This window comes from Lampetra planeri, chromosome 27 (genome assembly GCF_965212315.1).
Source record: "Lampetra planeri chromosome 27, kcLamPlan1.2.h2, whole genome shotgun sequence".
Lineage (NCBI taxonomy): Eukaryota > Metazoa > Chordata > Hyperoartia > Petromyzontiformes > Petromyzontidae > Lampetra > Lampetra planeri.
The window spans coordinates 3198345-3215173 of NC_136133.1; the positions used below are offsets into that span (position 1 = coordinate 3198345).

The 16829-nt window shown below is 53.6% G+C and overlaps 1 protein-coding gene across 2 annotated transcripts in view; it reads left to right on the forward strand.

Moving 5' to 3' along the window:
• The window catches only part of SYT7 (synaptotagmin 7), a 47520-nt gene extending 32574 nt beyond the window's left edge, over positions 1-14946 (forward strand). For both annotated transcript variants that reach the window (XM_078607230.1, XM_078607231.1), the window contains 6 exons: positions 3912-4044; positions 4963-5221; positions 5800-5969; positions 7201-7315; positions 7513-7712; positions 8808-14946. In XM_078607230.1, coding sequence (XP_078463356.1) covers positions 3912-4044; positions 4963-5221; positions 5800-5969; positions 7201-7315; positions 7513-7712; positions 8808-8912 — 982 coding nt within the window. In that variant the 3' untranslated portion in view covers positions 8913-14946. The remainder of the gene's footprint in view (positions 1-3911; positions 4045-4962; positions 5222-5799; positions 5970-7200; positions 7316-7512; positions 7713-8807) is intronic.
• The last annotated feature ends 1883 nt before the right edge of the window (positions 14947-16829 follow it).

Sequence of the window (16829 nt, forward strand, 5' to 3'; positions counted from 1 at the left end):
TTTTATCATCGACATCTCTCCCACTCGCTCTACCCCACCTGCGGCCTAGTGACTTGCCCAGGGAAAGCCCACTTCAGCTGAGCAGGAATCTAGGCGAGGCTGTGGTCGGGTAGGGGGCGGGGCATTGTGATGCTGCTGCTGATGGTTTGAGAAGATGATAAAAAAAAACATAACATTTGTTTAACGTTTCAAAGGCACGTCGGTGCTATGGTTAATTACATTTCTTGTTTACTTCTTGAATTGCACACTGTGTTGCGTATAATCCGTTAATAAAATAAAAACACGGTTAGTTTGTTGAGCGAGGCCGTGGTGTCATGGGCCATGCCATCCTTACTGTGGCGAATTGGCCATTGTGGACCCGGCTAGATTTATTTTCTTTTTAAGTCACCCAGGACCAGCACATTTAAGACACTGGAGGCCTGCCTTGGTTCGCGAGTGCTTCGTTACACCTTGTGGGTGTGCAATGTGTGTGTGTGTCCGATTCATTGGCCTCTGCAGTTCAAGAGATTTTTGTTTCGTTTGTTGCAAACGTAGAACGTCCTGAATTGCATTCGGAGCATTTCATTGCAATGTCATGGAACGGAAAGGCGACGGCGGGTGAATATCTCGTGAACAAAAGAGCCGGTGTTCCGGCAAATGTATGCGATTCAATAAGGTCCAGTTGCTCGTTCCATTCCGTTCCATGAAAGCCAAATGATCCAGCGCTCTCCCGTGTCGTTCCATTCACAATCCCTCGGTACAACTGCATGAACTCCTCCTCGATAAAGATCGACAGCCTCACAGCCCTCTGCGGAGACCCCCCGCAACACCAACCCCTTCAGCCATCATGACCCGACCCACGCATTCAAACCATCGAGATATTGAATGCTCCTGAGAATGTATCCCCTCCCACCACCACTACAACCACCCCCAGAACACGTGACTGCACCTGTTATCAGATTTCATTTCTTCCCCTTCTCCTTTCCTGTCTCTTCCCCTCCTCCTCCTCCACTCTCACCACCCTCACCCCCCTTCCCCCCCCCCCTCCCCACCTTTCCTGGCCACCGTGCAGTGAAGGCAGAATCCTGGTCCTCTCTCTTGTCATGGGACTTTCCGAGCAGGATGATTTTGCTAACATTCCTGACCCTCAATCTCCCAATAATCCATCCGACAACAGGTAGGAAACGTCCTTTTGTCATTGCTCATTCTCCCCCGCCCCCCCCTCCTCCCACTGTGCCATTATGCCCCGTGGCTTTCTCCCCATCCCCTTTGCACGCCTGTCCTTTTTTCTTCTCTTGCATCGACATGTGACGCTGTATCGGCACGCGCGAGGCTAAGTGTAGCGCGTGGCACGGTTGGCGCCCTCTGTCAATCCACTGTTGGGTAAAGGCCTCATCCACCCAATGCCCCCTCCCAATGTCAGTCGTGGCAGCCGTTTGACCACCACTTGAGCACGCTGGCCGTTGTGAACAATTCGCAAATGGTGATGAGTGTGGGTCTTTGGCCAGGATGGCCTCAATAAATCTCGTGCCGTGCGTTCGGGAGGGTCCTGCTTTTACACATTTGGAGTGCTTTGGCCAATTTTAAGTTTGGCTTTGTGTGGCAGAAAAAAAAAACCAAATCATTCTCCAAAAATGTCCAGCTGTGCACGGATGCATTCAAGAATCCATTGCAGTACTGTCCTGTACTGGCCACCTCACAGCTCCCAGAGCTGAACATGAATATATTTCCAGTAAACGCCAAGCTGAACATCCAACGAGCAGTGACCCATCCCATCATCCCACCGTGGTTGCTAAACTGCACGACGTTTCGTGGGATTTCTTCAGCGGGCATCCTATGAATAGACTTGCCCTCGCCATGGGAATGTGGAATTTCCACCGCCGGCACGGCAACAGCCATCCCATGCCGCTCATTTGAGCAGTGAGGCACGTTGGCTTCCAACTGCAATGATGATAATTAAAAAAATGTGTAAGCTGTTTGAAATCCACTGTTGGACGAAGGCCTTTACCACAGTCGGGTTTGACTTATGGCACCAGGAACTCTGCGCTGCATACAGAAACATGTTGTCATGTAACCGCTGTTCAAGTGTACATCCCTACCTATACACACGCCATTCCGCAAAGGTGCATATATATTGACGTTGTACATTGCACTCTCGGGGCTTAATTCCTCACCGTTTGTTTCCCCGGGCTCGCCGATAACACTGGTGAAGTAGGCGGCACGCGTGACTACACCATGGTTGTGCTGGCTGCAGAGAGAGTTTTGCCCGGGACAGCTGATCCGCATAGAAACGACTGCAATTAAGCCCTGGTTGTACCGATATACATCGTGACGAGTCCAGTATACATGTCCTGCCATCTGACCATGAGCATCACGGACAGCTAGGCTATGATGGGATGCAAGGGATGGAGTTTACTGAGCAAACTGTAGGATGTGACCAACAATGTGTGCGTGATGTGTGTGTAATGTGTGTGTGATGTGTGTGTGTGATATGTGTGTGTGTGATGTGTGTGTGTGATATATGTAAATGTGTGTGGTGTGGTGTGTGTGTGTGATGTCATGTGTGTGTGATGTGTGTGTGATGTATGTATATGTGTGTGATGTGGTGTGTGTGATATGTGTGTGGTGTGTGTGATGTCGTGTGTGTGTGTGTGATGTGTTGCCAAAGCGCAGTTCGGTCGGTGCATCTGCCTGTCAGCCTGTTGGTCTGTTAACCTATAACCCCTGGGGTTTTCCTCCCTGTGACCTCCTGCCAGAGAAGCTTCGCCCACACTCCACGTGACCTCAAAGCGCACCTAGCCTGTCACGGGCACTTTGGCGGCAGTGATGACTTGCGCTAGTTGTTGTACCATGCGTGTGTGTGTGTCGGTGTACGTACGTATTTGCGTATGTGCTCTATTTGGGTTTGTTCTTTTGTTTATTTGTGTAAGTACATCATGTGTGTATGCATTGGCATGTGTTTGTATTGCTACGCAAGTGTTTGCGTGTGTGCGTCTGTGCGTGTGCACCTTAACGCAGAGCGCTCAGCAGTGGCGCATGGGTTCGTCGAGCGCAACTGCTGACGTCTGCGGTGAAATTCAGTGCCGTGAAAATCAGTGGCAAAAGCGGAATCGGATCTGATTCTGTGCAACCTCTAGGTAGCCTCAGCCATAAACCACGTGGCTGCCTGTAATCCACCACTGTGGTGGCAGCAGCGAGGGGTTTCTGGATCACCGCACACAGGAGCCGTACCCCTGGTTCGCCAGGAGAAGGCGGTACAGCAAGTGGACTCATCTCCACCTGTTTCCATCTGTACGGGGAAAAAACGTTGCCCCAAGCACGTGTGGGGGTTTTCTCCGCCCGAGTCTAACAAACGCTCAACATATTTCGGCTGAAGGCATCTTAAATTGAAAAGCCCGTGGGGCAGGACCCTCTTGCAAAAGAGTCCTTGGACTGAGTGGATAATTAGGTATTATTTTAAATGAGTACCATGTTGCCGTGTGCTAACATCAACACTACGGAGACGTAGCTAACGGTGGCGATGCTGCTGTTATCCTTGTTCATGCTGTTGATGTTGATGTCGGTACTGTTGTTGTTGCTGCTGCTGTTGCTGCTGCTACTCACGCTTAGGGTCGCCACCTTGTCCACTCCGGACCACAACCCAGACAAACCTCTCGGTCAGCTCTTGGTCTATTATCAGAACTGCGCCGTTGTTATACTGCAGTGAAGTTCAACGCAGCGACACTGATACATTACCAGACCTCGGTTTACAAATCTACTTCTGCCACCTGAACGCAGATGCCAATTCCCAGACCGTGCCGGGTCAAAACCCAAACAGGTGACGACCCTGGATTTGCTGCTGCTGCTGCTGTTGTTGTTGTTGCTACTCTTTGTTGTTGTTGTTGTTGTTTTGTTGTTGCTAGATGAGAGTGCGCGCGCATTGTTGTGGCCAGGCTGGGGGGTCCCGGGAGGGGTGCTGGCTCCGCGCCCGCCCAAGCTCAGCAGGAAGGCGAGTTCGATCGACGGACAGAGACCCGCTCCTCCATCTCGGAAATCGTCAACTCCATCACGAGCGACATGCTCATGGTGAGCAGTGCAACACCCCCCCCCCCACCCCCCCCCCCCCCCGTGCAGCGGTATCGTGGAACTGAACGGGAGCGGAAAGGTCCTTTATTCAACGAGGCGTCGTTACGGCGTCATCGGGGGGGCACGGTGATGGGACCCGTGCCTCGCGGCAAGGAGGGCCTCACTCCCGACTCGGGTGCATCTCCGCGTGGAGTTTGCACGTTCTCTCTCCGCCGGTTCTGCCCGGGTTTCCTCTGATCACCTGTAGCTACAAACCGTGCAATATGACGGGAGTTTGAGCAAACGTCTCGATGCAGCAAGAGCCTCCTTCAAAGGAGTGTTCAGACTCTCCGTGTGGCTTCGCTGGGTAAGTAAGTAATTGTTATTAAATTATAATTGTTGTTATTATTGCCAGCGGTGAAGTTTAGCCCATCGCAGAGGTTGAAATCGGGTACCCGATACCCGTACCCTACCCGATACCCGGCTACCCGTACCCGGCTGGGTACGGGTACGGGTACCCATTTGCGACCCTGGTGCGGCCGAGTACGGGTAAGGAATCAAAACCCGTTTGCGACCTTTGGCCCATCGTCACCACGGGCTTACATATGGCATGGAACCCCGCCAGAGGAGAGGTCGGAACTTTACGCTGCTGGCAACGACTTCGCAGCAAACATGCAACGTCGGCCCCACGTTGGTCCGATGTTGGGCCAACGTCAGACTGACGTCGGATCAATGTCAACTCGACATCAGGTCAATGTCGGGCCGACGTCAACCAAACGTTACCCCTCCGCTGCACGTTATCCTGGGGGGTCTCCACCCCCCTTCCCCCCCCCCCCCGTTGTTCAGTCACCCGCGTGTCGCCCCGTCATCGCCACCGTCGAAGATCGTTGACGCGGAGGGCAACGCGACCGGCGCGCGCCTCCCCTCCCCTCTTCCCAGATCTCGCCCGACTCGGACGAGGACACGGGCGCGACGGAGAACCTCGGCAAGATCCAGTTCAGCGTGGGCTACAGCTTCCAGGACATGACGCTCACCGTGAAGATCCTCAAGGCCGTGGAGCTCCCGGCGAAAGACTTCAGCGGCACGAGCGACCCCTTCGTCAAGATCTACCTGCTGCCCGACAAGAAGAACAAGGTGGAGACCAAGGTGAAGCGCAAGAACCTCAACCCGCACTGGAACGAGACCATCCTCTTTGAAGGCGAGTGCCGCCTGTCCCCCCTAGTGCCCTTGGCTCTCTCCCCCCCACCCAGCTGCTCCCCCACCACCTCCCCGCGCGTCGCGATGGCCTCGTTCGTCGCTCGGTGCACTCTGGGGTTTTGCGTCGAACTGGGATCCGTGTCGAACATCCGACGGTTCGCCAGCATTGGTTCAAGCGAGCCCGACTCCGCTGCCGCATTTCGCACCGTATGTGGCCAACCGTTGCTAATCGGAGATGCCGGGTGAGACGCTGCATGTCGAAACCAGTCCCTGCCTACAGCACACCTGGCGGTTCACCAGCATTGTTTCTAGCGAGCCTGACTCGGCTCATGAGACACCGCATGTAGAAACCGATCCGATGCCGCTGAAATTATGCCCTCCCAGGAGGCCGTGCGGCCAGTGAGATGTGCGCAATGACACGACGACCCAGAGGGAGAGACACGCGCAGGAGAACGAGTTTTATGCCTAATTTATTTACTTTGCTGTTTTGGCACTTGTACGCACAGTGCGTACGCTGAAATTGTCGCACCGTACGTAGCCGACCGCGATAATCGGAGGCGTTTGCGCCGTCCGCCGCAGGGTTTCCCTACGAGAAGGTCATCCTGAGAACGCTGTACCTGCAAGTCCTGGACTACGACCGCTTCAGTCGAAACGACCCCATCGGCGAGGTGTCGCTGCCCCTCAACAAGCTGGACCTGTCCAGCATGCAGACCTTCTGGAAGGACCTCAAGCCTTGCAGCGACGGCAGCGTGAGTGTCTCCTTGGGCGTCGGTGGTCGAGGCAAGGCTGAGAGCGTTGCACGCGCGGTGGTGGCGTGTCCCGTACGCACGCACGCGCCATGCTTGCGTGCGTGCCCTGCTGCTGTGTGTGGAGCAGTGGCACACCTCCGGCCGTTGTTTGATTCTCTTAAACGGGTACAGTAGAACCCCCTCTTTAACGACGGTGATTGGTTCTCACGATGCTGGTCGTTAAGCGATTTGGTCGTTAAGCGAGTATAGGAAGCGCACGTTAAAGGCTTAATTCGTTCCTATGGCATCGAAAGTTTATACCCCTTTTTCACCCAAAGAAACTTACTTTATAATATTTGAGCAATGGATATTAATACATGAAGATTCTAACAACATTATAAACACATTTAAAAGAAAAATGGTTAATTAATGCATTAATTGATATGTACTGTACCTACAACAGCCCGTCATAAACAGGTGAATGGTCGGTAAGTGAACACACTGGGCTCTATGGAGGCACTACACTACTATACACTACACTATACACTACACTACTATACACTACACTATACACTACACACTACTATAACAATACACTACACACTACTATACACTACACTATACACTACACTGCTATACACTACACTATACACTACTATACACTACACTATACACTACACTACACACTACTATACACTACACTATACACTACACTACTATACACTACTATACACTACACTATACACTACTATACACTACACTATACACTACACTATACACTACACTACTATACACTACACTATACACTACACTACAATACACTACACTACTATACACTACACTATACACTACACTATACACTACACCACTATACACTACACTATACACTACACTACTATACACTACACTATACACTACACTACTCTACACCACTATACACTACACTATACACTACATTACACTACACTATACACTACACTATACACTTCACATTGGGTTCTATGGAGGCCCGTCATTAAGCGGATTAGTCCTTAACAGGGGTGGTCGTTACGAGGGGCTCTACTGTACCGGGTGCGGCGTGTCGTAAGCATCAGCGATGGGGGAAGACAAAGGCGGCCGGGCGCGACGACCGGCCACCCCACCTCCCCCCCCTTTCGTCGGCCTTCGTGGACGCTGCCCCCGGAGGGTCTGCTCGTGGCTACGCGGTGGCGGGGGGCGGGGACGGGAATCTTTGTCTTTGTCTCGGTTACAGGGGAGTAGAGGGGAGCTGCTGCTGTCGCTCTGCTACAACCCGACAGCCAACAAGATCACCATCGCCGTCATCAAGGCCCGCAATCTCAAGGCCATGGACATCGGCGGCACGTCCGGTGAGAGAGCCCCCGCCCGGCGAGACTCCCGGCAGCAGAGCGGGGAGGATTCGTCTTCTTATAATAAAAAATAAAACATAATAAAAGAATTCTCACGACGTTTCGGCCACAACGCAAGCAGTCCCCCCCGCCTTCGTACGCACGGGGGAACGCACTCTCACATAACGCTCGCTCACTCGCTCGCCACCCCCGCGCAGACCCGTACGTCAAGGTGTGGCTGATGAACAAGGAGAAGAAGGTGGAGAAGAAGAAAACGGAGGTGAAGAAGCGCTGCCTCAACCCCGTGTTCAACGAGACGTTCGTCTTCGACATCCCCACGGAGAAACTCCGCGAGACCACCATCGTCGTCACCGTCATGGACAAGGACAGGTTGAGCCGCAACGACGTCATCGGCAAGGTGGGGGGGGGGTGGGGGGGGAGGGGTGGGGGGGAGCGGTGGGGGGGAGGTGGGGGAGCGGTGGGGGGGAGGTGGGGGGAGCGGTGGGGGAGTGGTGGGGGGAGCGGTGGGGGGAGCGGTGGGGGGAGCGGTGGGGAGAGCGGTGGGGGGAGCGGTGGGGGGGGAGCGGTGGGGGGGCGGTGGGGGGAGCGGTGGGGGGAGCGGTGGGGGGGAGCGGTGGGGGGAGCGGGGGGGGGAGGTGGGGGGGGGGAGGTGGGGGGGAATGGTGGGGGGGAGGTGGGGGGGGGAGGTGAGGGGGAGCTGTGGGGGGGAGCGGTGGGGGGAGCGGCGAGGGGAAACGGCGGGGGGGAGCGGCGGGGGGGAGCTGTGGGGGGGAGCGGTGGGGGGGAGCGGTGGGGGGAGCTGTGGGGGAGATGAGCACCAATGCCTCAATGCTCATTTCAGCAAACAAACATCACTTTGTCTCACATTTATTCCAAATGTAAGTTACTGTTGTTCTCAGGTTGTGTGATCCTCTCTGTGTGTGTGTCGGTGTGTCTGTCTGTGTGTGTGTGTCTGTATGTCTGTATGTCTGTCTGTGTGTCTGTGTGTCTGTGTTTCTGTGTGTCTGTCTGTCTGTGTGTCTGTCTGTCTGTGTGTCTGTGTGTTTGTGTTTCTGTGTGTATGTCTGTCTGTGTATCTCTGTGTCCGTCTGTGTCTGTCTGTGTGTCTGTCTGTGTGTCTGTGTGTCTGTGTTTCTGTGTCTGTCTGTCTGTGTGTCTGTCTGTGTGTCTGTCTGTGTGTCTGTGTGTCTGTCTGTCTGTGTGTCTGTCTGTCTGTGTGTCTGTGTGTTTGTGTTTCTGTGTGTCTGTCTGTCTGTGTTTCTGCGTGTCTGTCTGTCTGTGTGTCTGTGTGTCTGTCTGTCTGTGTGTCTGTGTGTCTGTGTGTCTGTCTGTCTGGTGTGTCTGGTGTGTCTGTGTGTCTGTGTGTCTGTCTGTCTGTGTGTCTGTGTGTTTGTGTTTCTGTATGTCTGTCTGTCTGTCTGTGTGGCTGTGTGTCTGTGTGTCTGTCTGCGTGTCTGTGTGTCTGTCTGTCACCGCCATCCATTGCCCGTAGATCTACCTGTCGTGGAAGAGCGGCCCGGGGGAGGTGAAGCACTGGAAGGACATGATCGCCAAGCCCCGGCAGCCCGTGGCGCAGTGGCACCAGCTGAAGGCGTGACCAAACCCATCAGCGACAGAGACGATATCAACGACAACAACAACAACAATAACGATGATGATGATGATCGAAACAACAACTGTGGCCGGTAGGCCGTCTCCGAAGGGAGGCAAGGGCGGCAGAGGGGACAGAGCGAGGGGGTCCGAGAGCCACACTTCCACCCCCAGCAGACTCCTCGTGGCAACGGAGCGCGATGCGGCCGGCGTCGGGGCCCATGGGGTTTGCGGCTTCTCTCTCCGTCTCTCTTTCTTTTTTTTTATTATCGCCGTCGGCCGCTCGGCGGAGGCTCTCTCCCCGCGCGCGCCGGTGGCACCCGCTCGTCTCCGTCGTTCTTCCTCTCCAGCGTTCGGTGTCCACGGCGGGAAGCGTTGGTGCCCGCGGAGGGAAATGTACCGCGGAAACTTCGGCGGCGGTTCTTCCCTTTTTTTTTGTGTGTGTGCGCGCCGACTGCCAGCAACCGCCAACCCCGTCCCTCGTCCCATTCCCCTCTCTCTCCGCGCCGCCGTCTCCGCGATCGCGGCTCGCTCGGGGGAACGTCGCGTGTCGCCGCTCGATTTTACCGCGCCGGCCCTGAGCTTTAGGTAGAGGTGGGGGGGGGGGTGGCGATCTGGGCACCAAGAGTCCGCGGGTGCCGTAACGACTTCCGTGTCTCGTAGCGGGCACCGTAACGACTTCCGTTTCATAGTAGGCACCGTAACGACTTCCGTTTCATCGTAGGCACCTTAACGACTTCCATTTCATAGTGGGCACCGTAACGATTTAAGTCTCGTAGCGTGCACCGTAACGACTTCCGTGTCTCATAGTAGGCACCTTAACGATTTCCGTTTCATAGTAGGCACCGTAACGACGTCCGTCTCGTTCATTCCTTTTCCTAAATGGCTCGCAATCTGAGCGTCTGTCGCTGATCGCGCGTCACACTCGCACGTCACATCCAACGACATCAAACAACAGGGTCATTCCCAGCCGATTGCTATTCTTGGGGAGGTGGTGGTGGGTGGTGGTGGCGTTGATCGGGGGTGGCACCAAATTTGTTGCTCGCCGGGGTGGGGCGGGGGGCTTCCGCTTGCGCTACGGGCCTGTAAACCGCGTGATGTTCTAACGCGTCGCTCGGGGCTGGCTCCGCTCGCACCGCCGGTTGGTTTTGGTTCGGCGAGGCGGTTGAAGCCGGGAGCCGCTTGTTACGTTCACTCCGTGCGGCTCGTGCCCCCTGCCACGGAGCTTTCTCGTCTCACTCCCATCTCCCTCTCTCGAGTCAATATCTCTCGTCTCACTCCCATCTCAATCTCTTCTCAACATCCCTTCCGTCAAATCGTTTTCGCCGCTCGGACTGCCCGCGACCGCGTGCCGGGAACCGTCCCCGACGCGTTTTGTTTTGGGCCGTCGATGAGAACTTTTTTTGCGGCTTTGTGTTGTTTGTTTACACGGGCAGGCTGTGAGCCACGTGACTGCACTGCACACATTGGTTGTTGTTATTGTTGTTGTTATTGTCGTCGTTAATATATTGCTGCGCATTTTTTTTGGGGGGGGGGGGAGGCAACTGGAAGCTTTACAGAAGAAGCCATCGTCAGTGCCGACCGATGAGCGTCGGTTTAATCTTGGGGTTGTTTGGCGAGTCGGAGGTTGTCGCGATCGCTGCGTTCTCCAACAGGAAGACGGCGACGTGCTTTGGCGGAGGGTTGCATCTCGCAATCCTGCAGCTGTTGCACGCGCGCGCGAGTGGCAGCGGTTAAGTTGGCGCGCTGCGCTACGAGCCCAGCGACTCCGAGTTCGATTTGCGGCTCACGAACGGTAACAGTGGCGAATATCTAAGGTCGACTCAGTCTCGTAGAATAATTAGCATCTGGTGCGGTGTGTAAACAATTGCCACTGGGGAGACAAAGGCGGCTCGGGCGTGGTGCTGGCCACCCATCCCCTTTTCGTGTGCCGTGCCGGCCTTCATGGGTGCTCGCTAACAGCACTTGCTCCTAACAGTCTATTAAAAGGCTGTCTGCGGGTATGGTCGTCTTTGTGTGTGACCAGACGCTTATACATTTATTCACACCGGGGGCGCAGGTTTGGAGGGGTTCATCTTTTACTTTCCCGAGCCGTCGAATATTCCAGAGATTTCGGTGCGAACCAAAGAAATTGCTCAACGCTCTTGAACGATCTTCCACTTTTTGACTGTTTCTTCTTCTTTGCTTTAAACAACCCTCTCCGCGCGCCGTTTAAACTGCAGTCAATCTCGGAGGAGCATCGAGCTCTTTAAGAGCTAGGCTCGGAAACGTTATTACAAGTTCTGCCCGTTGAGAGATTGGACACGAAATGTGACATTTTTGACTCCACTTTGAAACCAGATTAAACATTATCTGAGAATCTTACGTATGATTGTGGCAGAGAGGTAGACATGTTTCTGAATGTCATAACAGTGGGAAAGGAGTTTTAAGTGCATTATCTGGGTTAGATTCATGACACACCATAACTATGCTTTTCCCCGGTACCTAATAATAATACTCAACAGGCCATTTATCAAATCCACTGCTAGATGAAGGGTTCCCAAAACGGTGTCAGTCACGGCGGGAGGTTGGGGGGGGGGGATGTTTGACCATATTTCACCACCACACCGGTCATTGCCGACTGGTGAATAGCAACGGGTGGACAGAACCAGCTTCAGATCTCACTCACCTCTGCCACTATCACTGCAGGAGCTTGGGTGTCGTTTGGACTTCGTGTCGCACCTGCGCACACGCCACGGATGGACCTGGGAATCCCAAATTGTGTAGACGCGCGCCCACGGTCGGGCCGAGATTATTTTTACTCCCGACGCAGCGACGAAGGAATCCGTTTTGGCAAATGTGGCATTCAATTGCGTAACTTGCGTTGCCCCAAAGCGTTGCGACGGCTCCCTCCGAGCGTCTGCCCAACAGTCACCGTGCGCACACAGAGGGAGAGAAAGAGAGAGGATCGCCGTTCATCGCTCGCATCAACCCTTGCGAATGTGTGACGAGTGTTCGGACGAAGAGCAGCCTGCGGGTTACGAGCGGCGAGCAGTCCGCTCGCTATCGCCAAACGGTTTTCTCGGTCACCGAATGGGTCCGCTTAAACTAAACTTTTTTTTTTTTGGCCAGGTAAGGCCCACTGAGCTATGGACCTGATTTTCAAAAGCGACCTGGCTATCACAAATGACAGCTCAACGAAGTGGCTTATCATCGCGTGGAAATTTATAGCAGCCAAATACTCAAACACGCGATGACGTTGATTCTAAATGTGGAGGGAAAAACCGGAGGACCCGGGGAAAATTCCACGCGACCACAGGGAGGGAGAGAGAGACACGCAAACTCCAAATATACAGCAGCAGGCGTCAGGGTTGGGATTTAACTCACGACCTCCTGTATACCAGGCGAGGTAGTTAACATCTCCTAGCCACCGTGGCACCCCTTCGTTTGCCATGCAAGGCAGCACTGCGCACCGTGAACCCGGCAGCCCGAGTTCGATTCCCGGCCACGGCTAACAATCAGTGGCGAGTTATAGCTGGACTGCTCGCACCCCACCGTCAGCCCACACCGACAGGCGCGGTGAAGTATGGTCAAAACAACAACCCCCGCCGCATTGCCAACACGTTATGCGGAGGTTTTAATTCGTCGGCGGATTGACAAAGAGCTGTTAATGATAAATAATGATAGTTTAGAGAATACAATTTTCCAACGATATTTTTGCAAACGATCAAAGTGCAAATTAATTATACAGACTTCTAAAACTATTTATTTTTCAACTTAGGGTCTATAATGACCGTAACGTCAGACAACATCTAACACGTCTATTTATCAATTCACAGCTAACTTAGCAATTCATAATTACCGGCCGCTCTCTAGCTTATTGTGTTTACACAAATACAAGATCCAACAGCAAAAAATCATTGAGTAAATTAAATCACAGTACACCACCATCATTATCATCAGCCATGGTCATTCCACTGCTGGATGAGGGCCTCCCCAAGTCGCCTGATGTTTATTACGTCGCGATCTTACGATGTAAAACAAACTCTTAAATTCCCCCCTAACACCGACGACACTAATTCTAGATCCGAAGCCGCAACCTCCGATTTGTCAACACCACACAACGGGGCTCCACGATACACCGCCTTACACAGGCTCAGACAATGCCCAAATAACCTGTCAATGAAAAACAACAGAAACACCCAAGGGCTTCATTTCCCACTGAATATTTTCCGGATCGCGCGTCGACCGGAGCGGGCGGGCGGGCGGGCAGGCGACTACGAGGATGTTAGCGGCCACAGCCGGAGCGACTGGTATACTGGATGCGGTGTGCCGGGGTGTGTAAATGCTTCTTTTGAGAACCCGTCGCGGGGCGGGGGGGGGGGCGGTTGTCAATGACGCGATACCATCTCCACCACGGCCCCCCTCACCCCAGTCGTTTTGGCTCCACGTGTCCGCGATCTTCTTCTGGATAGGGAACTCGTCAAAACATATCTCCGGGCACTTTGGAGGCCGCACGGCGCAACCGACGCGGTCGTGAGCTCCTCCGGCGAGCGATTCCCAGCACCCTCTCCCGAACGCAACTCTTCCACATTGAGACGGTGACATCCGCTGTACCGTTTGGGTGCCAGCGCGTGGCATTTTATATATGTACGTGTGTGCGTATACGTGTGTGTGTGTGTACGCGTCGAAGTGTGTGGGGGGAGAGGCGTATGCCCTCATCGTCTCGTGTATCTGAACAACAACAAAAGTCCGTGTAACACTTTCGGGAGATCTATTCAGGTAGGTTGACGGTTTGTTTCGCGCGCTCTTTCACACTTGTTTTTCTATTCGGCCGTCCCCCCGATCGTCGCCGCCGCCTTTGTACAGAAACGGAGGGAACGGGACGACGTTTCGCCGCCGCCCCCTCCCCGCTCTCGCGTCGCGAAAACAGTTTTTTTGTTTGTTCGCTTATGTTGTTGTTGTTTGTCTCACCGACGACTCACCACCGTCCGGTGTTTACCCCCACCCCCGCTGCGGATCTTGGAGTTCACGTCGGCCCCATCGTCTGTTGCGTGTTCGTTGTCGGGGAGACGGGGGGGGTTTCCTCGATTTTGACTTTTTTGCTGCTTTTATTCTCCTGAAGGTTTCCCTCGTGGGGTGTTCGGAGTTTGGGCGGTTCGCCGTGGAATCGCCCCCCCCCCCCCCTCGTGTTTAGCGACGTCAACGCAGAGGGCGCTCCGTACTTTAGCGGAGGGGTCGGGAGTCCTCGGATCCTCTCGTGTTGTTCGCGATGGTCGAGTTTTGGAGACGCCCGGACGGTTTACCGCCGAGGTCCTTGGGGTTCAAGTCCTGGGTCCGCGCGCGTGTCTGTGCGTCTCTGTGCGTCTCTGTGTGTCTCTGTTGCGCCTGTGAGGCACGCGGTGGCTTGCCGGGAATTTTCCGCGTACGATTTTAACTCCTGTTTTGCAAAGCGTGTGATTCGACGGTGGGCGTGGGAGGGCTTGGAAATATTTCTATTGGGAGTGGAACACTCCGAGTTAACAACAAAATAGTCTTCAAGAGAATCTACATTGCGCGGCAGTGTTTCGACACGAATTTACAAGCGTCGGGAATTCCACGTTCCCATGGCAAGAATGGGCTCTTCCCGCCTGCCCACCTGCATTTTTGAACGAACTCGCAACCCTTTTGAAAGCGAATCAGGAATTCTGTAATGTAATCCAACCTATTCATAATCGTCGCCGTCAGTCAGTCATCCAGCCATGGTCAATCCACTGTTGGATGAAGTTGTCCCGGAAGCTGCCACCGGCCGGTAAATCTATTACCGTGACGAAAACATCGGCTCAATGATTGGAAATGGAGGGTGAAGTTTCAGCCGAGCCATTGCTCACTCACGCCATTGGCGACGTCTTGTGGCAGACTGAGAACGAACCGCGCAGTCTTGATCCATTCCGCCACACTGGCCCGGGCGGCTCGCAGGAGCGAGTCGCCTTGCATCCCATTGCAAACGAGATGGACGATTGTTCACCGACCAGTAATGGAAATTGTCATATTTGAAGCAATTTTTTTATGTTATCGACCGGCGGCGGGGGCGGGCGTGCGGGCGCGATAAACGCTTCTTCTGATTTATGCTGAGCCTCTGCCGCGGTATCCTTGAGTGCACGTCACGTGTGTAGAGTGCCGTGGCCGTGTTTCCTCGCGAACGCGTGCATGCGGGGGGGGGGGTGATTTTCTGTTTGCGCGTCGCGAGTGGTTTAGCCCGCGGTTTCTGACGCTCAGAGGTCCGTCTGTCGCGACGTCTTCCGTCCTGTGCTCTTCGTGCCGAAAGTCGAATGCTCCGGTTGGCTCAAACCCTTTGATGCCCCACGTGGTGGTGGTGGTTGTGGTGGTAGTACTAATGACAGTGATTCTACATATTCAGCTGCTCTCGAAGTGAAAGTCTTAATCCTTAAAACCCCGCATTAATCTTGACCGCGGTGAACCTACGCAGATTTCCGAATAGTCAGCCCTTAATAGGATAATGGACAATTTACGATGACCTCTGTCTGACGTGTGAACATATTCCTTTGGGCTATCACAAGACAATAATTATATTTTGCCCATGAGGACAGCCTCGCTCTGGGTCTTAAGATTACGTTTCTATAGGAGGGCCCTACTGCATTGAGACTAATGGCCATGGATTCCTTAATTAATGAGCGGGGCTTTTTTTGGGTGGTCGGAGGAAAGTGAAGTACCCAGAGAAAACACGCGCAGGCGTACGAGCTGAGAACGCCAAATTAAAATCTTTACGGATAAGTGGCGACCTGCCGTACGTACGCATGTTGAACTTCTTTTTGCGCCGTACGAAGCCAACCATGCTAAGAAGATAATTTGAACCAAGAAGATAATTTGTTTTATTTTACCAGGTAAAGCCCACCGAGCTATGAGATCTTGTTCAGAGGCACTGTGGTCACACGTGATGATAGCTCGTCAATTTATCGCGGCAGACAAATCATATGAGCGTGCGTTGTTTCTCAACGTGGAGGAGGGAGGTAAAACGGGAGGGACTCGGAGATCGATCCACGCTGTGACCACCACGACGGGGGGAGAGATAGATCACGCAGACTCCAGATATACAACAACAGGGATCGTCAGTACCCGGGATCGAACGCACGTCCTCCTGCGTAGCAGGCGGGTTTATCACTTAACATTCACAGAAGGTATTCGATTCCCATTTCATCAGTGAATTATATTATTTAGTTGTTTTCCTAAAAAAAATTACATTTAGTTATTTACACCATAATTCATCACGCTACTGCTACTCGTCGTAATACATTACAATCGTGAAATCAGTCCAATAACCGGATGAAAGTCCCTTCCCTTGCAGTCGTGGGGTCATCGCGGTTGTTTCGTCGCCACACTTTTGCCCAGGCCGTGCGACCAATTTGCCGGCGATAGCCTTCCGCGCGGATTCATTGCATGAGCGCGTCCGCGATCTCGAGCGCGTGTTCCTTGTACGCGCTCGCCAAAATTAATTCCCCGCGGCAAAGCGGCGGCGGCGGTGGTGGTGATTTCGTGATTATGCGCGCGTGGGGCGAGCTGAGAAGTCAATGGGCCAGGGGCTATTGTTACAACCGCGCAGCGCGTACCGAATAAGAAGGGGGGGGGGGGTTATGGCACACGACACAAACCCGAGAATTCGACTAGATCGCCTCCGCCGAATAGCGGGGGGCAAATGAGTTCCTCGTGTAGTTCGCAAGACAAGTGAGAGCTTGGAAGACTGGTTGATTGTTTTTTTTAAACCTATTAAAAAATTACACCCCGATGGAATTTATAACATTTGGGCAATAAAAGGGTTCCGTGTAGATTGTTGATTGCACGCAAGGTTTTAGATGTTCTTGTGGGGTTATTCCGTGCGCGCGATCTTCTAACATCGCGATGATTTTTCTCTCGCCGAACGCTTGCAAGCTCTAGGGGACGCTTTGAT